Here is a 24,478-nt window from a genome sequence, read left to right on the forward strand (position 1 = left end):
GGGTTAGGCCAACAGAATATTATCTAATTTGGAGTCGGGCCAGGATCTTATTGTAAACAACCCTAATTTTGAGAAGTGCCGTGAGATCTGTAATGACTGCCAGTGACCAGAGCCCTGGCTTCTCATTCTTTGTAAAAGACTGGGGCAGAGGTAAGCAGGCTTCTGCTGTGGTCCAGTCCATTTTGGAGTCTGTCTCTTGGGTCCCCAGCCCCTGCCTCTCTGCGTGTCAGGTGGCAGCAATCCCTGGCTGCGTCACGCAGCGGTGTGTCCGGGGGGTTGGCACGGATACCCCTCCTTCAGCCTTCTGTGCTGTTTTGCAGCATGCTGGGTGGTGTTTCGCAGAGATAGGAAGCTGTCCCTCTGCCAGAGCTGGGCTCAGTGTTGTGTGTGGGAGGGGAGGTGAACATACATAGGAAGGGTGGAGGGGCCGTCTTAGGCCACAGGATCAGACAGGAGGGAGGCAATGCTGTTGCTGGGGCACAAACCAGCCTGGGGGATCGAGACTTGGATCCAGCAAGAGCATGGCAGAAGCAGAGGAGGTGAGAAATTGCTGCTGCAGGGGCTGATCTGAAAACCAGGGGCAGCCGGGTGGGAGGGGGGAGAGAAAGGCAAGTGTTGGCTTAAAGTCTAGGAACAAAGAGGATCATCCAGTGAGGCTTGTTTGCAGACTCCCTTAGCGATGGAGTCTCCAAGTATAAGGGTCCAATAGACAATCTGGTGGTGCCCTTTGTGAGACTCTTGGCAGGGAGAGGACAAGCCCTCAATGGGAGTAGGTCACTGGAGGGCACTGATAGTCCAAATGAGAGCTCGGGGACAGTTCTGAGGCAGGCTGGCTGCATTGAAACAAGCTGCCTAAGCTGGTTTGTGGCACAAAGTAATGAAGTGCCATTATCCAGCAATGAGAGACATGCCACTTCTTGGAGATCACTGTACGCCCCAGGGGAAATCCAGCTTGCTCTTCTGATCTCTCCTCCGCACCTCTTCCTGAGTCTGAGGGCAGGATCTGAGTGTGGGGGCAGAGGGAGCCCTCGGACACTGTTAGAGTTTGGATGCCAGAAGAAGGGTGGGGTGGGAGCAGTTAGTTTATTTCAGACTGATCTGAGTGATCTCCCAGCGTGGGAGATCTTGGGGCACTCAAAGCTCCTTCATTTAGTCTGACATCCCCCATGGGGCTGCTTCTTGCACTGAGGGACTGTGTGTGTGTGTGTGTGTGTGTGTGTGTGAGAGAGAGAGAGAGAGAGAGAGAGAGAGAGAGACTGCAGGATACCAGTCCCTGCACCTGCCTCCAGTTAGTTCTGGTCCCTCCATACTGGAAGTGTGCCTGACTAGCAGAGGGTGGAGGGCGTTGTGGGGGGGCTAGGACTTGTCTGTACGTGCACAACGTGATTTCAGCCTTGAATACTGCACTGCCTTGCTTCCTGCGGGGCTTAGGGCAGGCAGGGAAGGCGCTTTGCTGGGATTGTGCCACTCGCTGCTGCGCACGTCCTCTCCGTGACATAGCCTTTTTCTGCCTCTGCTGCCCAAAGAGAAGGTCATACGTTGCCCTGCAGGGCTGGATGGCTGAGGGGACTCATACGACACCCAGCCTGTTGCTTCTCGGCTGCTGGCTCAAGTGACCCCCGAACTGGCAGTGACTCAAAGCTGCTGGCTGTTCTATGGTCCATGTGTAATGACTTGTGGTGGGTTGGAGGGGGTGTCAGCTAATTTCCTAGCAGACAAGGGTCCTCATTATAAAGAGCCACCAACACACCTGGCTCCCTTCTTGACTATTTGAGGAAAGAGGCCAGAGATTGAGGGATAAGTCCTGCTCCCATTGCCATCAACAGGGCCAAAACTGAGCATGGAGACAGACCTCCCCTCTAGCCCAGATCAGGAGGAAGGCCTGGTCCGTGTGGATAGGGAAGCCAGCAGTGCCACTCCACACTGTATCTCTTCTGTGGCTATACAGGATATTACTCCACTGCTATCACCCCAAGTGCTCAAAGCAGGAGTGTGGCTTAAAAAAATCAAATAATAACAAATACTGGGTTCTTGTTCTTTGCCATCTGGGTTCTGAGCCTTCAAGTGACGCTCTCGTCGTGTTTTCACACATTTCTCTGCAACCAGGAGAGCTAGAAACTTTCTTTTAAATGAGAGCTGAGATTCTCCTGTAAATCTCTTGGCTCCACCAGCTGGAGCTTTATGCAAAACATCAACTAGTGCAAGTCATCTGATAAAACCAGGAGTTGGCCACACTGCCATGCTCTAGGGCTGGACAGCATTCAATTCATACGCAAAAGCTGCTGCTGCATTGTCTCCTGAGAACTTCCATTCTCTGCCTCTCACGTAGTGAATGGGGAGAGCGGTGGGGATCTGTCACTAGATCTAGTGACATATGACACTACATTCCCCAAAGACGCAGCACCCTAAAGGCCAGCTATATCCTAGCAAAGCCATACGGTGATGTGGTTGCTTCTTCCTGGAGGCTGGTTACATGCAGCTCTTCAGAGAAGGCAAACATGGCATAGCTGCATCTAAAGTGGTGGACAGCAAGGGAAGGAGGTAAAATAAGAGTTGATCAGTGTCCTCTACTGGATTGAAAGCACTGGTCTCAAGCAGGCGCTGTGCAACCTTCCTTGCGCAGCTCTGCCAATGCATTTCAATTGTGAGCTGCAGCATCCCCTGCTATTGCAGACCTGACACTGTCCTTGCATCTACTGATATAGCTCTGTCTAGACATCTGGAAGGTGCAGATCACTGTGGTGACTAGGCACCAGAATAGGAATGAAGTGACGCAAGAAAATTAGCATAAGAGACTCCAAAGCAGAAAACTCTGTAGTGCAGGTGACTATGTCCCTTCCTGCTATTCTAGCCCTGAGGCCGTGCTCTTCCTCCACCCAGCTCTCTCAATGCACTTTGGCTAATCTGTGTTCCCTACTGGGGCTCCCCTCTAGGTCTGCCAGTGTGCTGCTGTTTCACCCCAAGCAGGGCTGGTCAGACGGTTGATCAAAGCTTTTTTGACTAAAAGAAAAGGGAGCTCAGCAAGAGGGTTCTGTTTTGGGTCCAAAGAGGGCTGGAGTAAGGTATTGTGCCCTGATAGCCCCACACCATGGGGCCTCTCATAGCTCTGTCCCTGTGGCCTCACCCCCATTTGGATTGGTGAAGGCGGGGGGGGCCCCACTCCCTTCCTAGAGAGACAGGGGCAGCAATATGGGGCCTCTTCTTCCCCACCTTCCAGAGGACAGCAGGAATTCTGTCTTTGCCCTCTGGAGAAGCTGGGGTGGCAGGCTGGGGTCCCCCTGGTACTTAACTCAGCAGCCAGGATCTACCTGCTTGGGTGAAAGGGCAGGGCCCCTTACACTCTTTCCTGTCATAACCATAATCCCTTATTGGGGTATGTTAGCAGAGTTCTTCCAGAGCTGGCTGAGAAGCTGGGGGCAGTTCACACTTCTCAGAGCCACTGTTTCAGGATGGTGGCAGACTCCATCAGATGTCTCTAGATTGCTAAATGTGACCCAAGCATAACAAACCATAAGGGCTAGAAACTCTTATTACATCAATAGGGCAGCTTTTTTTAGTCACATGACTCCAGAAACAGGGACCCTAGATGCACCTCTGTAGTGCTGCTGTCTTAATCTGGCTGTCAGGCTAAATCCACATCTGATCAGGTTTCAGAACTGGTGTGCTCTTGGGTCTCTGAGTGTGTCCTGTAGCTCTTAGAATGGAGCAGGCCAGAGGAGGATGTACGGCACCATTTTGTAGCAACTGCTGCTTCCCCTAGGGCAGAAGGAAGTAGAAATAGTCCCCTCTGCCGACTGTAGGAGCCAGAGGGCTCTGGTGCAATCTTTGGAGTGACACTGCAAGAAGTTACCTAATCCTGATGTTTCATTTCAGTGGAACTAGATGACACTCTACAGACAGTCAAAAAGTCTTTTCCCCCTCCACCCCTGAATGCTGTGATGTGAGCCAGACTGGTTCCAGTGAGAGGAGAATGGTAGGAGGCAGGAAAGCTGGATGGGGCTGGGAGAAGTAGGTGACCAGACAGCAAGTATGAAAAATTGGGACGGGGGTAGGGGGTAATAGGAGCCTATATAAGAAAAAGACCCCAAAATCGGGACTGTCCCTATAAAATTGGGACATCTGGTCACTCTCGGGAGAAGGGATAGCATCGCAAATATGTGGCCATTTGGAACTTTCTTGTCTCTGCTGCACACCATGACTATTCAGACCATCCTGGGGATGATGGGGGAAGAAGGCTGATCATCCTGCTCCAAAAGCACAGCCCCCTATGTCTGAGCTAAAGGACTCTCCACAGATAGTTAGCAGTATAAGGCCTATGACACATCATCATACTCGGAGCTTAAGGCCAGAAGGGACCCTCAAGGTCAGACTAGATGCTTTGCTATGTATCACAGGCCACCAGCACCCTCACACTACGTCTACCACTGAAATTAAACCAAAGTATTACCAACCCCACAGGAGACTGGCAGAGACCCTGTTTTTTTTCCACCTTCCTCTGCAGCATGGGGTACAAGTCACCATTTACTCTAGTTTAAACTTGCAAGTGGAGTCTCCGTAACCTGAAGTCTTTAAATCATGATTTAAAGATGACTTCAGTAACTCAGCCATAGTTAAGGGTCAGTCTATTACAGGAGTGGTGGGTGAGGTTCTGTGGCCTGAAATGTGCAGGAGGTCGGCCTAGATGATCATGATGGTCCCTTCTGGCCTTAAAATCTGAGAGTAGACTCCTATGTGCCAGAAGCAGACATTAGGAGAGATCGAGGTGCACAATGTCAGGGACATGATTGTGAGGTATATACAGATAATCCTGGCAAATGACCTGCACCCACCTCTACAGAGGAAGGCGAAACCCCCACCCCCAAGACCCTGGGTCCCTGCCAAAATTCCTTCCCAACCCCGCCTATGGCGATCAGTTAGGCCCTGAGCATATGAGCCAGAACCAGCCAGCCACGCACCTGAGAGAGAATGCTTGGTACCACCTCAGAGCCCTGGGCTGGCCCCACCCATCCAACGTCTCATCTCCAGTGGTGACCATCCCTGATGCTTCAGAGGAAGGCGATTAGAATAAAACCCTCACAGAATACATGGTATGTGTGTGTGTGGGGGGGATCCCTTCCTGAGCCCGACAGGTGACCTGCTGACACCATGATGCATGAGCTTTAGGAACATAAGACATCAACCAGACGTGAGCCCCTCGGGCAGCCGAGCCCTCTCCCCTGCCATCACAATCAGCCCCATTTTACAACCGCACGCAGAAATTTGTCCAGCACTCTCTTAAAGCTAGTTAAGTGGTTTGCCCCCACAGCTCCTATTCAGAGGCTGTTCCAGAACCTCACCCCTCGGATGGTAGAAGCCTTCATCTAATCTCGAGCCTGAATTTTGTTCATGGCAGGTTTATACCCATTTGTTCTTGTGCCATCATTGTCCATTAGCTTAAAAAGCTCTTCACCCTCCCTGGTATTTACCTTCCCCTTCCCTGGCAATGTATTTATAGTGATCAAGCATATTCCCTCTCAGCCTTCTTGCTAGACACAGCAAGCCAAGCTCTTCCAGTCTCCATTCCCCTGGTCATCCCAGTAACTCTTCTCTGCACCTGTTCCAGCTTGAATTCATCTTTCCTGAACGTGGGTGACCAGAACTGTACACGCTATTCCAAATGAGGGCTCACCAGAACAACGGCATTAATACTGCTCTACCAATCAGTGCTGGTTCCACCTAGCAGAGGGCAGTGTTAGGCGATGGCACTACCCGGTTCATCACAACAGGAAGTCAGTGAAGGGGATAAAGAATTTGGAAGGGGTGGTAGGATGGCTAGGAAGCCGGGGAAGGACCATAGAATGGTTTGGGGTAGTTAGGAACATGGCGAGGAAGCCACCAAAGAGGGTGGGAGCGATGATGAGTTGTGACCTCTGCCTGCCATAGCTGTGCTGGCAAAAGCCTCTTGTGTCAATGTGACTATACCGGGGAAAGCACAGCTTTGCCAGTACAGCAGTGCCCACGTTAGAATCACTTTGCTGGTCTGTTGGGAAAGCGCTCCTAGCATAGGCCAGGCCCGCTTCCTAGAATGAGAGCAGCATGGCCTCAGTATTCAGGACCCACAGAAGCTGAGTAAAAGGTCTGGGGGGATCACAAGTGGCAATGGCCGTTGTTCAGATGGGAAGTAGTTAAGGCATGGATACAAGGGTCTGCTGGGGCAGAGCCAGGATGAACGCTGGCAGCGTTCTGGCTCAGCAACTTGCAGAGAAAACAAAACCTGTGGGAGGAGCGGGGGAGTCTGCTCCACTCGGCTTCTTTCTTCCTGAAACTGGAACTGATCTAGAAAACTTCCCCAAAGCCCTCCGCACTTTCTCTTTGCAGAGTGGACGTGAGGGGACCCCCTTTATCCGTGCACCAAGGACTCTGTTCCTTCCTCTGGAGGCTATGCATGAGTTTGGAACAAATTTCAAACCTCTGGGTTTCCTAGGGTGTTAAATGAGCCCAGCTGAAGGTGCTGGTGGTTTAATTGCAAATTGGGGGCGTGGAGCTAGGCTAGCCTTTCAAAGCCTCGTTCCCCAACACACACAAACCGCACCTACTCGTGAGCCCCCCTAAGCCAGGTGGTATCTTTCTCTTACCCCTCCCCTGGACAAAAGTGACTTTTCCTTCTGGAATCTGACAGCATCATGTTCACAGCCTTTGTACAACTACCCTGCTTCCCATGCCCACAGCATGGTGCAAGTGCTTTGGAGGATAGGATTAACATTCAAAATGATCTGGACAAACTGGAGAAATGGTCTGAAGTAAATAGGATGAAATTCAATAAGGACAAATGCAAAGTACTCCATTTAGGAAGGAACAATCAGTTGCACACATACAAAATGGGAAATGACTGCCTAGGAAGAAGTACTGTGGAAAGGGATCTGGGGGAAGACTGAGAGGGGACATAACAGTTTTCAAGTATGTAAAAGGCTCTTACAAGGAAGAGGAAGAAAAATTGTCCTATCCTTAGAGGTTAACCAGAACAAGAAGCAATGGGCTTAAATTGCAGCAAAGGAGGTTTAGGTTGGACATTAGGGGAAAACTTCCTAACTGTCAGAGTGGTTAAGCACTGGAATAAATTGCCCAGGGAGGTTGTGAAATCTCCATCATTGGAGATTTTTTTAAGAGCAGGTTGGACAAACACCTGTCAGGAATGCTCTAGATAATTAGTCTTGCCACGAGTGCAGGGGACTGGACTAGATGACCTCTCGAGGTCCCTTCCAGTTCTATGATTCTGTGCTGGACAGCTACTCATGTGGAGCATGTCCTGGAAATCCGCTTACCCCCATGGCATGAGGGCATGGTCACTTTTATCCTAGCTGGTGCCAGTTAAGTTCTGTTTGGGATGATTTCAGGCATGTGATTAGATAAAGCTAATACATTCTTCTCTGGCATATCCATAGTGCTGCTACCTCTGAAGGGGTCTACTGCACCAGAGACCTAGGATTCACTCATTCGCTGCTGCAGTGCAAAGGCCTTTGAGCGGGACCATGGCAGCAGTTTAAATGCAGTGCCATAGAAGGGTCTGAGGTGTGAAATGAACCCCAGCTCCAACTGAAATTGCCATTGGGATTTGCCCAGGGCACCCCTCCACTTGGGAAGTGCCGAGCGCTCCCCACATGATACAGTGAATGCGGCTTAAAAACAAAACAACCCCCGAAGTGATGCATCCACCACAGCTGCCTCCCGATGACATCACATATACACATCAAACAGAGGCCACCGAATTGCCCAACAGGATAGAAATGTACAAAAATAACCTCTCTAAATGCCTCTTGCGCCATCAGAGCGAGCACTACTGTGCAATTGGACCGAGTGCCAAAACAGTTGAGATCACACTCACATGGTGATTTCAAAATGACTAAACAACTAGCTCTCTGGGATCCTGGTAATGGCTCTGATTCTGATTTCAGCTGTGGCCAGATCGCCCACAACAGTATCGGATTTCTCATTCTTAGCGTAAAGTCCGGCATCTGAGTGTTGCCTACTCTTGCAATTTAATTGCTTGTCTCTCCGAATTTGCTGTCTGTCTTAAAGCTCTGCTTTACGTGAGACTTTCTAGCTTTTGTGGCAGCAGACAGAAGCTTGAGAACATGAACCCTAAAGGTTTTAAAAACACAAGGCCAACCCCCCCCCAATTTTTAAACCTCTCATATTGTGCCAATCTCATGATTCCTGATCTTTTGAATGTGTGGGGTTGGCATTCCTGCATATATAGAATCATAGAACTGGAAGGGACCTCAAGAGGTCATCTAGTCCAATCCCCTGCACTCAAGGCAGGACTAAGTATTATCTAGACCAGGGGTCAGCAACCTTTCAGAAGTGGTGTGCCGAGTCTTCATTTATTCACTGTAATTTAAGGTTTCGCGTGCCAGTAATACATTTTAAAGTTTTTTTTGAAGGTCTCTCTCTATAAGTCTATATATTATATAACTAAACTGGGACCCCGGCTGGCAAGGGGCCGGCAGCCAGAACCCCAGACCGGAAGTGGGCTGAGCGGGACGGCGGCCGGGACCCCAGACCAGCAGTGGGCTGAGCAGCTCAGCCTGCTGTCACTCAGCCCACTGCTGGTATGGGATTCTGTCTGTCGGCTCCTGCCGGCCAGGGTCCCGGCTGCTGACCCCGCTTAGCCCACTGCCGGTCTGGGGTCCTGGCCCTGCCCACGTAGAGTGGGTACATACCTACCTTCTCCCTGGTTCTAGCCATTCTCTTCCTCTCTCTCTCTCTCTGCACTGAGCTGAGGGTGGGAGTGCACTGAGCACAGGGCTGGGGGTGAAGGAGCAGGCTGGGGGTTGGGGTGTAGGGTCTGGCCAGGAGCTAGAATGAGGGAGGGGGCTCAGGGTTGGGGCAGGAGGTTTGAGTGTGGAGTGCTTACCTGGGCAGCTCCCATTTGGTGCGAGGGGTGCAGGTAGGAATGTGGGGGGGATGCAGGAGCTCCTGTTTGGTGCTCAGGGTGGGGGTGAGACTGTGGTGGGTACAACAGTCAGGGCATGGGGTGGGAGGGCTGTGTATGAATGGGGGGTGCGGGAGTCAGGGCAGGAGGCTGGGGGTGTGTGAGGAGGGTGCAGAAGTCAGGGTAGAGGGCTAGGGTCCTGGGGGGGGTGCAGGGGTCAGGGCAGAGGGCTGTGGGGGTGGACTAGGGTTGTGGGGGTGCTCCCAGCCCCCTGCCCAGAGCAGCTCACAGCAGGGGGCTGGAGGGGATATGCCCTGACTCCAGCCCCCTTCCCCAAGGCCTCGTCCCCACCTCTTCTCCATCTCCTCCCTGGAGCCGCGAGCACACTGCGGCTCCTCTTCTCCCCCTCCTGCGCAAAGGCCATCAGCAGGGAGGGAGAGGAGGCGGGGCAGGAACCCAACATGCTGGGGGAAGAAGCGGGGGAGGGGGGAGCTTGCCTGCCCTGCAGCGGCAGCTGGCAGGACCAAGCTTCTTCACCCTGCCCCCGCTGGGGGGGCGGCAGAGAAGAGTGGGCCGGGCGGGCAGGATTTTTAAAGGCACGCTGCTGCCTGCTGGGGTCCCGGCCTGGGTTCGGCAGCGGGCTGAGCAGTGCTGGCGGCTGGGACCCGGCAGGCAGCAGTGTGCCGTCTTTGGCATGCGTGCCATAGGTTGCCGACCCCTGATCTAGACCATCCCTGATGGTGTTTGTTCAACCTACTCTTAAAAATCCCCAATGATGGAGATTTCACAACCTCCCTAGGCAATTTATTCCAGTGCTTAACCACTCTGACAGTTAGGAAGTTTTTCCTAATGTCCAACCTAAACCACCCTTGCTGCAATTTAAGCCCATTGCTTCTCGTCCTATCTTCAGAGGTTAAGAACAACAATTTTTCTCCCTCCTCCTTGTAACAACCTTTTATGAACTTGAAAACTGTTATCATGTCCCCTTTCACTCTTCTGTTCTCCAGACTAAGCAAACCAATTTTTTCAATCTTCCCTCATAGGCTATGTTTTGTAGACCTTTAATCATTTTTGTTGCTCTTCTCTGGACTTTCTCCAACTTGTCCACATCCTTCCTGAAATGTGGCACCAAGAACTGGATGCAATACTCCAGTTGAGGCCTAATCAGCACAGAGTAGAGCGGAAGAATTACTTCTTGTGTCTTGCTTACAATACTCCTGCTAATACATCCAGGAATGATGTTTGCTTGTTGACTCATGTTTAGCTTGCGATCCACTATGACCTCCAGATCCCTTTCCACAGTACTGCTTCCTAGGCAGTCATTTCCTATTTTGTATGTGTGCAACTGATTGTTCCTTCCTAAGTGGAGTACTTTGCATTTGTCCTTTTTGAATTTCATCCTATTTACTTCAGACCATTTCTCCAGTTTGTCCAGATCATACGTCTTTCTGAAGAGCCACCTGACATCAGCAGGCATAGAGGAGTTTAAAATCTGCATTGAAACCTTTACAATGGGAAACTAGAGAGAGAAACTACTTCTTCCGTCTGTGCAAGGTGGATTGAGTAACATCCGGGGAAACAAACACTGTGCTCCCAAAAAAGGGAATCAGGGTGTGGAGTCAACTCTCAATATCCACTTCTGCTCTGTGGTTCAAATCAAAATGAATTGTTAGTGTTAGCATTAGCATTATGTTATTATCTACTGCCCTGACTGAGATGGGGGGCCCAGTTGTGCTAGACACTGTACAGCAACACAGAGTCCTTGTTCTGAAGAACTTACTTTGTAAATGGCTGAGGCAAAGGGTAGGAGGGGAAATGGAGGCACAGACAGGGAGGTGAAGTGACTTTCCTGGGGTCACACAGCAGATCAGTGGCAGAGAGGGCAGGTCAATGTTGTATTGCCAAGTCCCGGGAAAAGCACATCTTTTCTAAAGCAATAAACTGATGCAGGTTTCTTTAAAAGTTGGAATCTCTCTGGCTCAGTTAAGATGTTCTGTGCCTGGGCATGGCCAGGCAGAGCAGGGAGTGTGGTGAATAGTCACTCTGCAGCATGTTTCCCTTGGAAAAACATAGAATCACAGAAATGTAGGGCTGAAAGGGACCTTGAAAGTTCATCTAGCCCAGCGCCTTGCACTGAGGCAGGACCAAGGAACCTAGATCACCCCGACAGGTGTCTGTCCAGCCTGTTCTTAAACACCTCCAGTGATGGGGGTTCCACAACTGCATTGTGACTTTCTATTGCCTGAGTATCCTTGAGGGGCCCTTCCGGGGCTTTCCAGCATACAGAAAATGACTGGGTAAGCCCCTGATAGAAAAGGAAGGATGGGGCACGGGTACCTCATCTTACAGAACCATCACTAGATTCTGTTCTAGCTCTTTCTTTCTGGTGTGGGGAAAAAATAACTTGAGACGATTAGCTTAGCAGTAGGAGATTAAGTGGGAGGGCAACGGAAATGGAGAAGTCTGTTAAAAGAAAGAGGTGGTGACAACAATGTAGTTGAAGTCAATGCCAGTTTGTGAGGCACAGCATGAATCTGGGATGACAGAACAAAAACGGAGAGGATTCTATTCAATCGAACAGCTTCCATGGGGTTTACTTTCCTTTGGCTAATTTTGAGTTGGCCCGGTCTACGTGCCTTGATGTTCACAAAGCTTACAGCGATGGGTTGGGAGGGAGGATAAAGGTTTGTTTCCTCCAACAGCAGATACATTTCTGAATGCTAGTATAGAAACTCTTATTCGTATTCTGGTAGCACGTAGATCCCAGCAGAGACGGGGGAGCATTGTGCCCATACTCACCTCTTGAATCTACTCATGGGATTTAGAAAAAAATGGGACAGATTTTCAAAAGTGCCAAAGAGATTTGGATGCTCAACACGCACTGAAAACCAACGGGAGTTTTGCTCCTTAGGCTAGGTCTACACCAGAAAAGGTGTGTTGGTATAGCTATGCTGGCAAACCCCCTGGGGTGGATGCAGCTGAAATTGGCAAAGGAGTGTTTCTGCCAGTAGAGCTTATACTGGTTCCCAAAGCAAAATAAGCTACACTGATAAAAGCACTTTGTGGTGTGTTGGAATGTAATAACAGTAGAAAATGTCAGAATAACTGGCTCCAATGGAATTATTTAATCAGAGATTCATACAGCACTGCACAGGATACAGAAAGAAAACGTCTTCCCATCCCCTGTAGATAGTGAAGAGAAGGTAGTTGGGCCCTTCCTCTATACCTGCTGGAATGCTGGCAGCGTTCATTCCCAATCTAACTCCCCAAACCTCTGTCTCTTTATAGGGTGTGAGACAAAGAATTTTTCCCTTTTTGGAGGGAAAAATACTTTCCCATGATTAGTTTCACCCTGTTCTGCTTTTGATACCTTATCTGAACTAATTACTTATGGCGTTTCTGTCATGGCTGTCCCAGGTTCCACGGCTGAGTTAAACTAAAGGGCTTTCTGATCTGGTCATTATTACTGACAGCTGTGGCAATTGGCAGTTCTTAATGAGTTTAAAAACACCTTTCAGTGGGTCATTATTTCACCCCTTACAGAAAACATTTGCAATCACAAGTACCTCTTATTGCTCAGAGAACATAATTAGATGGCAAGCACTCCTTACCAATTACCCAGTCTTATTTATTATAACATACTTCTGTAGGTACCTTTCATTAGTTCTGAGGGGTCCCTTCCCTGGGTGTCTGGCTATATTAGTAAGGTCAGGGTAAAAGATTATACACGTTCCATTACTGAATTCAGTGTTTCCTTCACCCATTAGGTTTGACTGAAGGACAAAGTACTTTTCCGTTTCAGTAGATATAAGGCACTAAACATATTGATTCACACCAGAAAAGGGACTTTGGTTAGCATATAACAATTATGAGAGTTTAACACTATAAATCATAAAGCTAATATTTACTACCAACTTTTATGCTGGTACAAACACTGCTACACTAGGCCTTTTGCTGGTATAGAAATGTCACACAAAAATCCCACCCCTGACTGAATTTACTGTACTCACAAAAGTTTCAAGTATAGCCCTGGCCTAAATCACATCTGAAAAGTCCCACCCCATAAGTCCCACCCCATAGGTCTAACCAGTGGGAGTTACCAGTAGCTCTGTTCTATATGATGAGATTTTCAAAGCCTACTAGGGGACTTAGTTGCACAGCTCACATTAATTGCAATGGGGGTAGTGGAGCTAAATCCTCCTAAATTTTCCCTACAACTTGCCTAGTGAATTCCTCCCCAGCACATACATAGCGAATATCTGAAGGTTCCTTCAAGCAGAAGTGACAAGGTTTTGATCCCTGCCGCAGCTCTGACTCTCAGCAGTAAAGGAATTGGAGACAGGTCCCTCAAGACAACAGCAAAGTCAATAAAATTGAGTCAAATGGGCAGCCAGCGGGAGTTCTTGCAGCTCCATCCAGCCTAGTAGCTTTCTGGGTGGGACCCATCTCTCCACATGGGACCCTGCAGCAGCAGCCACAGACAGATATTTTCTAACCACAAGGGGGGGAAGACCTTGATTTATTTTTTCCACCTCGGATCAACAAACTGTACCAAATGCTTAAGTGATCTGACAAACATATGTGGGGGGTCTTGTCACCCCCATATGTGCCCATTCACTTGCCCACCAACTGATTCTGGCCCCACCCTCACCTCTGCTCCTCCTGGGGTTTCAGGCTAGGAGTAGTAATTCACAGAATCCGAAGGGACCTCAGGAGGTCATCTAGTCCAACCCCCTGCTCAAAGCAGGACCAATCCCCAATTTTTGCCCCAAATGGCCCCCTCAAGGATTGAACTCACAACCTTGGGTTTAGCAGGCCAATGCTCAGACCACTAAGCTATTCTTTACCTCCCTTTCCCAGACCAGTGAGGGGTGGGAACAGGATTCCCTCTACCCCTTCCCAGGCTGGATGCCGCAGGGAGGGACGGGGGCGGAGCCATCCTATTGCTCCCAGGAGCAGTAGAGGAATTGGGGCCACCCAGAGCCGCTGGGTAGTTTCCACTTCCTCCTTTGCCCTCCCCTCTTGTGAGAACAGTGTGGGTTCCAGTGGGGAGGGGCGATCCTGGGGTGGGTGTGTGTGTGTGGTGAGCGTGTTGTGCCTGTGTCTGTGGGGGTGTGGAGCCCAGTCTGGGGGCTGTAGGCGCGATGCAACACAGGAGCTGTTGTAAAAAGCTGTGCTTAAAGCATGCCCCACTGTGACCCAGCTTGATTTCAAAAACAACAACCACCACCCTTGTCCCCAGGTCTGCAACCCATTCCCACCCTGCCCGCTTGAAGCACTGGCGGCACTTCCATGCTGTTACAGCACGCTGGGGCTTGGGGGGTTTGTATGGACTCACAGGGAACGCCACCGCCTACCATGTTGCCAACCCCACCTCTACAGCACCCAGCTTTTCCTTGCTGATCTCCAACTCAAGCACCGGCCACGCCTGGCCCTGCTCATCCTATGAGAGAGAGGGGGTCAATGGGCTGCAGATCACACAGTCTGTTCCCTGTATGTTACACCGTCTCTTTCTCTGCTTTGTACCATAGGTTGAAGTAAGAGCCAAAATTGTGAGCTCGCTTTCTCCTTCCTGTTGCCACTCTCCCCTCCAAACGACGGCTCATCCTGCCAGCCACGCCATGTCGTCAGACCCAACCACCCCTCCGACAGTCCCAACCCTCCACTCCCCGAAGTCGCCTGTCTGGCCCACCTTCCCCTTTCACCGGGAGGGAAGTCGGATCTGGGAGCGGGGCAATCTTCTCCTCCGGGACCTGCCCAGTCCCCTCCCCACCAAAAGAACCAGAACATACTCTGCGTAAGTATCTGGCTTATGCTGCTGAGGGTTGGACAGGGCGGTCACTGCACAAGGGGCAATAGGGCAGAGTATAAAAATCCTGTGGACTGCTCCAATGTGGGGGAGCAATGGGAGAGATTGTAGCTGCTGTGTGTATATGATCACACCCAGACACCCACTGGGGCAGTCTCCCTTTGCTGGTTCAACCACAGTAGCTCAGAGACAAGCAGGTATTCCCAGAGCTGTGCTGACCTGGATGATGCATACACATAAGGAGTAGGAAGCCAGGGGAGGCAGGGCCATGCAGAGTGTGTGTTTGAGTGTGTGCTGCAGACGGGGGAACAGCTTATGTGTAACTGAGCTGGCACTTGCCCTGTGGTCTCTGCACAGGGGTATGTGTGCGCATGCACATACTGTTACACGCCAACAATGCTCATGGTGAGCAAACGCAGACCCGTGTCCCCGGGTGCCCTAGGCCTCCACAAGTAGCTCCCTTACTTCCACCCACCCAGCTGATTCCCTACTGTCATCCCCTCCCCTAAACAGAGGGATTGGTACCCACTCAAAAGCGCACGGCAGGTGCTTTTAACTTCAGCCCCCCTCCCTCCTAGAACCCTCTGCACTAGTTAGTGATGCTTCAAAGGAGGTCCTGAGGTAATGGACACGAAGGATTCTAGGCTGCCAAGGACCCCTCCCTCATACACACCTCCCCCTCTACTGAGTAAAAATGGGAGCTGCCCCTTAGCAGCCATGGGGGAGCAGATAGGCAGATGCCCCAGGGCTGGTGAAGAGCTGTCTGGGACTGGCACATTGGTGGGTGATCGGCACTCAGAGTGCTATTCCAGAGGTGCCACTTTAACATGTGGCACCCTGGGCTGCTGCCTCCCTAGCCAGTGGCCACTTGACATGGTGAGTGCATGGCTGAGCCCCCCCCCCATGTGCCGCAGAGGTTGAGAGAAGTGCTCTGTGTGGCATAGGGGGCCCAGCCCTTTCAGTCGCATAGTGACTGATCTACCTGCCCCCCTTGAAAGGAGGCTATTGCCTGGCTACGGTCTGTTAATTTTGTAAATAACTGACTGATTTCTGACCCAACCTTCTCCTCTTCCACCGCCTACCTCTCCGCTGCAGCGCCAGCAATTCCTGGGTCTGACAGGCCTTTGCCAGACAGTGGGGATAACAATAGAAGCAATACAATGTCTTTGATTCCTGCCTGGGTTTGGGATTGTCCGTTGTGGAGAGCCGCTTCTGGCAGAGGAGAGGGTCCTAAAAATCTGCCTCCTGGTTGCAATTGCAACCTTGATCTTCTGAGAGATCGTGATTAACGGTGTCCGTCCTGCTAAACTGAGTGGCATCCATGGCAACCAGAAGACCCTGTAAACAACTGACACTTTCAAACAAACTCTCCCTTCTTTATCCCAAGTGTGCAGGTCTAACTCTGGTATTAAGAGCACCAGTCACTTTAGTATCTAGCTTCTTGGCAGATGGCATATATAAAAGATACCCATTACCCCCTGGACTGCCAGTTCAGTGGTCCTGGGAACGCAAGACCATGATCTTCATGGTAAGGGACACCATTTTGTTTAGAAAAGTGGTGACACAACCCTCTCCTGGGCTAAAGATGTGGTGAGACTGATTGGTCTGGCTCCTTTAAGTGGCACTGCCTAATGGTGTCTCTTGTGGTGCCAACTGTGAGACTACTTCACCTCTTCCCCACTCCTCTCTCCTTCCCTAGGACAGCTCGTGCCTCCGCTGGCCCTGTCTTCAAGGGCGTCTGTAAGCAGTTCTCGCGCTCCCAGGGCCACGGCTTCATCACTCCAGAGAACGGCACAGAGGACATATTTGTACATGTGTCTGAGTGAGTCCTGCGGGGAGTGGGATATAGAACCTTTCACCGGGAGGGCATCGCTAGGTCCAGGAGGACTGGATGAATGAAGGGGTTCCTGCCCCCACTCCTCTCCCTCCCTGCCGCTGTCCCACTGCGAATGGGACAGGATCCTTTAACGTGGAGGTCACTGGTAACAATAGATGGGAATGACCAGAAATTGTTGCCACTTGATGGCTGTTTGGGGCCTGTGAGAAGTGACTTTGGGCTAGGGGAGCCAGCAGGATCTCAGGTCAGTTTGTTGTGGAGATGCGTTCACATCATACAAATAGCCATGATGCCTGGTGTTAACTGGGGCACGAGGGCTAACTGATGAGATTGGTTATGGAGGCCTAGGACTGGCTAAAATCTGCAGGGGGGAGGGATGGGCCGACTCCACTTTGAAGCCTGCTCCTTTCCAGAACTGGGCTCTCTAGGTTGGAGGCACAGTGGGTGTCAGCGAAGTGCACACGCGGCTGCTGGTGGGGCAGTACCTGTACTGGGGGTAAAACCTCTTCCCGAAGTCTGGATCTTGTGTCCCACCACAGCAAAACATTTATTAAGGCTGGGATTTCCAAAGGGGCCCACAGAGTCAGAGGCCTGAATGCCAGAGGCGTGAACTTGCTTTTGCCCCATTGAAGGACCCCAGATAATGGGACTCAGCCTGGTGCCAGAGTCCCTCATGGCGTCATCCTGTAGTCAGGGAGAGGAGGGGCCATCACTGCAGCTCTTTCCACCCCTATAGAAAGGGCACAGCTGATGTCAGGACTTCAGGAATGAAGCATTTGTCCCCACTCCCCCAAGAGCAGCCTGTGACCAAGGACATCACTAGTGCCTGATTATTTTTTTGGCTTCAGTCTCATTTCAGCCCCTAACAATCTACCATGTCTTCCTCTCTTCCAGCATCGAGGGGGAGTATGTCCCCATGGAAGGAGACGAGGTCACATACAAAATTTGCCCCATTCCACCCAAGAACCAGAAGTTCCAGGCTGTGGAGGTGGTGCTCACCAACCTGGCCCCGCACACAAAGCACGAGACATGGTCCGGGCAAATAATTGGATCCTAGGCTTCGGGTGGAGTCTACATGAGCTAGCTCAGTCTGGAGGCGGGGTGGGGGTGGGGACAGGGACAAAGTCTGGGACAGCTGGCTTGTGGGGGAGAGGGGTGGGATCACATTTCTTGTTTGCAAAGTGACATGTAGCCGTATCCATTCTGTGTCTTTTATAAGATTACATCCTTGTTTGTAACTGTGTCTTCTTGAGGGCGGAGGGAAAGGCAGAGCTGCTTTGGGGCAGATTCCCACTTTCCTACATGTCATGAGCTCATGTGGTCTCTCCTCAGGGACATGTGCAGAAGCGCCTGCTTTGTGTTGGGAGAGGAGAGGTGTGAACCCAGCAGGAGTTGATGTCCAGTTTATCTTGCTGCCCATGCTATCCAAACTCACCACTCTTCCCTGATCCCAACTCCTTCAGGAAGCTCCAAATCCCCCATGCAGGGGGCCAGGACAGCCAGAGTTTTGACCTCCCCAACTTCTTCAAAGCAGACGCTAAGGAGAGCCAGGGGGAATGAGGGGTGGGTGGCAATATCCTTGGAGAGAGTGGGCAAGGAGGCACTCATCATTTGAGGGGCAGGGCAGCCCCACAGAGTCTTAAAGAAGCATGTAGATTGAAAGCTCCAGTTCGGGATTCTAGAGTCTTTCCTGGGACTCTCTCACCTGGCAAGAGATAGAATCTATTCCCCCTCCAGCCAGTGAGGGGAGAGAAGAGGCAAAATGGAGTGTACCTCCCCCAGGTCATTTTATACACCTGCCTGCTGGCTCTGAGCAGCTGCAGAGTGAACAGCTGTGCTCCATGGGCTCTGGATCTGGCCACTGCTCTAGTGAGCCTCATTTGCACCCCCTTTGCCTGTAATTCCCCCAAATACTGGCATCCTGAGCCCGGGGAGTAAGAATATACCAATAGGCTGTTTTTTTTGTTTTTTTTTTTAAGGCAATGGAATGTACCACTATGCGGGGGGAAGGGGGTCGTCTTAAAATATGAATTAAGTCTCTCTCCCCACAACCCTTCCCTCAGGTCCCCACACATGTGATTGAGATTTGCCAAATCTCATTAGTGTGGCGGGAGATGTCCTAAAAACAATGAGGTTAGCTTTGAAAACCTCTTCCTGTCCAGAGTGCGAGGAGACTTTGGCTCTATTCTGCATAAACTCACTGTGGGGCTTTGGACAAGTCACTTAGGCAGCAGACTCAGAAGCGATCTCTGATTCTTATTTCGTGGTGCTTTAGTTTTCAGTGGCCCAATTTGAATCATCTTGGATCTGACATTCAGAGGTGCTGAGTATCCACAGTCCCCAATCACTTCATCTGGAGTTGTGGGTGTGCAGCATGTCTGCAAATCAGGGCCTAGGTGTCTCAGTATATGCTTTTCTGAACCTTAATCTCTCTGCCTCCATTTCCCCATTGGGACGATGAAGTCTGTTCTCCCTCAGTCCTACCCATTTTGAGGCCTGTGCTTCGTAGGTCCACTAGAAGTGCTAGTTGGTATTTACAGTCTTACTCATACTCCTTTAGAAATCTTCCTCCTTCAGATGATCACAGGTCAAACAGCCCTGTATAGACGTTTGTGTGGTGTTTATTGTTGTGTGGGTGTGTGTGGAGAGAGATCAGGAAAGAGCATAACAAACCAAGAAGGCAATGGGAATAAATCTAGACTCTAGTTACTGATGTCCTGTCCAGTCATGCAGACTCACCAAATTGTAGGCTAGACGCTGTCTTTAATCCTCAAAAGAGTGGTCCTCACTAGCTACATAGCTAGATAAATAGTTTCCTGCTTTAGATTAAGTTGATTAACTTATTTAAGCAATTTAATTGAATAAATCTTTGCAAATGCAAAATGTAAGATTTTTCTTTTTTAGGAGGCACTCTTCTCAAGTTTCCTCTAGCCACAACAAGTGGTACATTCTGGTTCCTGCTCCCACATCTCACACACACACACACAAAAGCCCATGGTTTGTTCCTGTCCTTGAGTGTCCTAGTTGTAGCAACTCTCTCTGTCTCTGTGACCCCGTGGATTTACATGGCATAATTGCTGTGGTTGCTATGGTACCATGGTGTGCTGTACGTACAGGTCACGCTCTCTAGACAGGATGGGGAGGATTGTGCCAGGGGGTGACTTGGGCTTGATGGCTGAAGAAGGAACTCTTAATATCCTGATCACACACAGCACCATAGATGCTGCAGATGAAAAAGACCTGCTAGGTTCACCCCCCCCACCCCAGCTGGTGATTTTTGCACTGATAATAGATGGAAAGCAGAGCAGCGGTCTGGGCTGGTAGCTATTGCTCTATGCTGCTGCATGGCCAGAGACCTGGGGTTGAAGACCCCCTCTGCACTTCCGCAGTGTTTAGAGGTGTTGCAGGTGAAGAAGCACTTTTCTTTGGATGGAGCTGACCTGAGTTTTGGGCGACAGCTCCCCTCCCCTCTTGTTAACGTAAATTCCCTTTGCGTATATTTGTGTTGCTGGCTGTGGGGTGGGAAGCGAGGGAGATGGAGGAAGGGCATAGGTGGCCGTATGTTCTCAGGGGTAGTAGTCTAGTGGGCTATGCAGTAATTCATGGTGGGAATTCAGCTGCCTAGGTGTGTCTCCTCAGTCACTGCTTCCTCCAGTTATAGTACGTGGGTCTCTCTGGGCACCTCCCCCTGGGGCACACAGGGTCACTGCTACAACATAACCTTAATTTCTGGTCTTCCTATAAGTATCCTGAGGAGGCAAATCTCCCAATGCAGCTTGTCAGGAGAGGGGAGGGGCTCTGCGTGTAGGGCGTGGCTGCTATGAGCTTGCATATTATTGGCAGGCTGAGGCACATTCCAGTGTAAGCACAGGTGTCTTGACCAGGGGTTTAGCCAGGGCTGCAACTCTGTGTGCACTGATACTATCTGCTCCTCAACCTGAATCAACCCTTCGGAGACTCTGTAACTGAACATGTCCTCCTGAGGCCTTATTTGGGCTGGTCCTCTGGAAAATGCCCGCATCCCAGGGGTGAAGAAGCTGGAGCGGAGTGAACATTGCCCAGACATAGCAACAACAGTGGCGTGAGGGGTGAAATCAGTTTGGTTGAGTGGCAGGGTGCCCTTGGATGGGCTGCCAGGTCCAGAGAGTGAAAGCACCTGTGCACGAGCAGCACCTGTGTTAGAAGAGGGGGCAACGCTGCCAAGTGGATTTGTATGGTGGTTAGAGGGCAGTGTTTTCCCCGTTCTTGCTTCTGGTACCATGGGAGCGTGGATTCTGCCGTAACTCTCTGAGAGGGGACCCCATCCTGCCAGGACTTTGCTGAAGCCTAAAATGCCTGACCCTGGTATGCTTTGGAGCCTGGCCCAATATCCACGCACAGTTGAGGTATCTGGTGAGATCAGTGGCCCATCAAGTCTGGTTGGTTCAGCAGCCCGCCTTTCATTTCCCCTACCCAAATGGGTTCAGGCTGTGCCACTACTATTCCGTGGGTGCAGTGTTACGCTCCTGGGAGCAAAGGGGAAACTCCTTGTGAGTCACAACAGCCTTCCTAGCCTGCCCTTTGAAGCTGAACTGTTCAAGGATGGGGGGTTGTTTACAGCCCCATCCTACTGCCGCTGAAGTCAATGGCAACCCTTGTATTGGTGCTGCTGGGAGTGGGATCTGGCCTATCAGAGTGATTCATAACAGGGCTTATTAACTCCTGGAACCCATTGGGCTGTGAGCTCCTGCCCGCGTGTGTGAGACAGAGGCAGAGGAAGGAATGCTGTAGTCTGCTCGTCTCATGCAACATCTGCCTCCGCCCTTGAGGGCAAACGAATCAGGAGACCAGGTTATTCCCTCCTCCTCGCTGGAGGCTCTGTCCTGAATGCTGAGGTAGCTCCACCACATCCTCACTGCTGTTCTTTGGTTATCAAGCTTAAAACAGCAGCAGCCACCCATGTCTCCTCCCGGTGGAGCAACAAGTGCCAGAAACTGCAGCTCCCTCTCGCATCTCTCCTAGAACAGGCAGCTGGCTTGGCCATGACCAACTCTTTGGTTCTTTTGGAAGTAAATTAAAATCTTAGAAGTGTTTTTTGTGTTTTTTACAACTCTGGTGTGGTTCCTACCTGTCTGACCTTGCGTCAACTTCTGTAACACTGGCAATAAACCATTGAAAGTGACTTTCCCATGAGTCCTGCCTCTCTCGTCTCTCTTGTGTGGTGGCTCTTTCATCTGCCTGACATGGGCAGGGCCCTCACTGCAGGACTGTCCCCAGGATCCTCCACTAAGGCTGATTAGTCCCACAGCTGCAGCAGGAGAGAAGTATCTGGCTCCCCTTCTGTTACTAGACCCTGCTAGCTGTTGCTGTGATTGGCCCCAGTGGGTTGCAAGAGTACTGCGGTACAAAGCACAGAGCACTCCTTAGCCACATTTAATATTTTAATGTTTGTTAAATAAATTTATTTTAAACACTTGGGATCAATTGTACAGGAGCTGCCTGGCTCTACTGTAGATGTGACCAGAGCCACCTGTCTCCTTGGTCACTGACACATCAATCGATGTTCACACACACACACAGCAATAACTCCGATACACACATTCCTGCTTAATCGTGGTAGATATCATGACAGTACAAGCTGTGGACAGTACAAAGAGAGGTTTCAGAGTAGCAGCCGTGTTAGTCTGTATCCGCAAAAAGAAGAGGAGGACTTGTGGCACCTTAGAGACTAACCAATTTATTTGAGCATAAGCTTATGTGAGCTACAGCTCACTTCATCGGATGCTCACGAAAGCTTATGCTCAAATAAATTGGTTAGACTCTAAGGTGCCACAAGTCCTCTTTTTTTTTTTTTTTTTTTAGTACAAGGAGAGTCCTCCTACATCCCAGGGCAGGGGGAAAGGCAGAGGGGAGTGCTAATAGGTCCAGCCACCTCGTGGCTGGTCAGAGGTATAACGCAAAGGAGGCATATTCCCTGTTTTGTAGCCCTTCATGGGCTACTGAATGCTCTGTCTCCTGTTGTTGTGAGGAGGAGTGTGTGTGTGTGTGGGAGGTGAGGGACAGGACAGGGCTCCCACTTCATGCCCTTTCCACCTGTCACAGTGAGATCAGCCCAGCAGGGTTACAAATACAGGGTTAGGAAACAGACATGGAAAAAAACAGAGATGCTAAATTCTAGACCGGGGTCGGCAACCTTTTAGAAGTGGTGTGCTGAGTCTTCATTTATTCACTTTAATTTAAGGTTTCATGTGCCAGTAATACATTTTAATGTTTTTTAGAAGTTCTCTCTCTACAAGTATATATTATATAACTAAAATATTGTCGTATTTAAAGTAAACAAGGTTTTCAAAATGTTTAAGAAGCTTCATTTAAAATTAAATTAAAATGCTGATCTTATGCCGCTGGCCCGCTCAGCCCGCTGCCAGCCTGGGGTTCCATTCACCTAGGCTGGCAGCGGGCTGAGCGGGGCTTGCAGCTGGGACCCCGGCTGGCAAGGGGCCGGCAGCCAGAACCCCAGACCGGAAGTGGGCTGAGCGGCTCAGCCTGCTGCCACTCAGCCCACTGTCGGTCTGGGGTTCCGTCTGCCGGCTCCTGCCAGCCAAGGTCCCGGCTGCCGGACCCGCTCAGCCCGCTGCCAGTCTGGGATCCCAGCCCTGCCCACGTAGAGTGGGTACATACCTACCTTCTCCCTGGTTCTAGCCATTCTCTTCCTCTCTCTCTCTCTGCACTGAGCTGAGGGTGGGAGTGCACTGAGCACAGGGCTGGGGATGAAAGAGCAGGCTGGGGTTTGGGGTGTAGGGTCTGGCCAGGAGCTAGAATGAGGGAGGGGGCTCAGGGTTTGGGCACGAGGTTTGAGTGTGGAGTGCTCACCTGGGCCGCTCCCATTTGGTGCGAGGGGTGCAGGTAGGAATGTGGAGGGTGTGTGTGTGCAGGAGCTCCCGTTTGGTGCTCAGGGTGGGGGTGAGAATGTGGGGGGGTGTAAGAGTCAGAGCATGGGGTGGGGGCGGCTGGGTATGTGTGTGGGGTGCAGGAGTCAGGGCAGAGGGCTAGGGTCGTGGGGGGCAGCAGGGTTCAGGGCAGAGGGCTGGGGGGGGTGGGCTAGGGTCATGGGGGTGTTCCCAGCCCCCTGCCCAGAGTGGCTCACGGCAGGGGGCTGGAGGGGATATGCCCTGACTCCAGCCCCCTTCCCCAAGGCCCCATCTCTACCTCTTCTCCGCCTCCTCCCAAGAGCAAGGAGCACACTGCAGCTCTGCTTCTCCCCTCCCTCATCAGCTGATCGGCAGCAGGGAGGGAGAGGAGGAGGGACAGGAACCCAGCACACTGGGGGAAGAGGTAGGGGAGGGGGGAGCTTGCCTGCCCTGCAGCAGCCAGCAGGACCAAGCTTCTTCACCCTGCCCCTGCGGGGGGTTGGAGTGTGGAGAAGAGCGGGCTGGATTTTTAATAGCATGCTGCTGCCTGCCGGGATCCCGGCAGCAGCGTGCCATTAAAAATCGGCTGGCGTGCTGTCTTTGGCACGCATGCCATAGGTCGCCGACCCCTGTTCTAGACCAACAATTATTCCCATCTTCCCTCTCACGTAACACCATCGCCCCCCGTGCACTGCCTGCTAGGGCAGTGGTGACACAGCTGGGATGGGTGCTCCTCATGGTTGTGTGCGGATACAAGCCACACCAGGGCATGGTGTCAGGACTCAGATGGGTGGATTCCCCTTCCCAGCTCCTCCTAGCACTGGCAGAGTGGCCCTCTCACCTGCTATGTGCCCTGGGGCATGCAGACCCCGCTCTAGCCCCCTGGGAGGGGTCTGACAACGAGCACCTGGTGAGTATTTCCAGGGGGCAGGAAGAGTGACTACATGAGGGAGGGCTCTAGGAGCAGGCGGTGCACACAAGCGCTTCCTAGGAATGTAACCATGGGGTGTGGTCAAACTGAGGCTTTTCCGCTC

At 51.2% G+C, this 24,478-nt stretch overlaps 1 protein-coding gene across 1 annotated transcript; it reads left to right on the top strand.

Annotated features, from left to right (window-relative positions):
- Positions 1-414: 414 nt before the first annotated feature.
- Positions 415-19,200, top strand: CSDC2 (cold shock domain containing C2). The gene is made up of 4 exons (XM_074941706.1): positions 415-539; positions 14,443-14,708; positions 16,420-16,542; positions 17,452-19,200. The coding sequence occupies exons 1-4, from the start codon at positions 522-524 to the stop codon at positions 17,612-17,614; spliced, it is 570 nt and encodes a 189-aa protein (XP_074797807.1). The 5' UTR covers positions 415-521; the 3' UTR covers positions 17,615-19,200.
- The last annotated feature ends 5,278 nt before the right edge of the window (positions 19,201-24,478 follow it).

The sequence above is a fragment of the Natator depressus genome, chromosome 1 (genome assembly GCF_965152275.1).
Source record: "Natator depressus isolate rNatDep1 chromosome 1, rNatDep2.hap1, whole genome shotgun sequence".
Classification (NCBI taxonomy): domain Eukaryota; kingdom Metazoa; phylum Chordata; order Testudines; family Cheloniidae; genus Natator; species Natator depressus.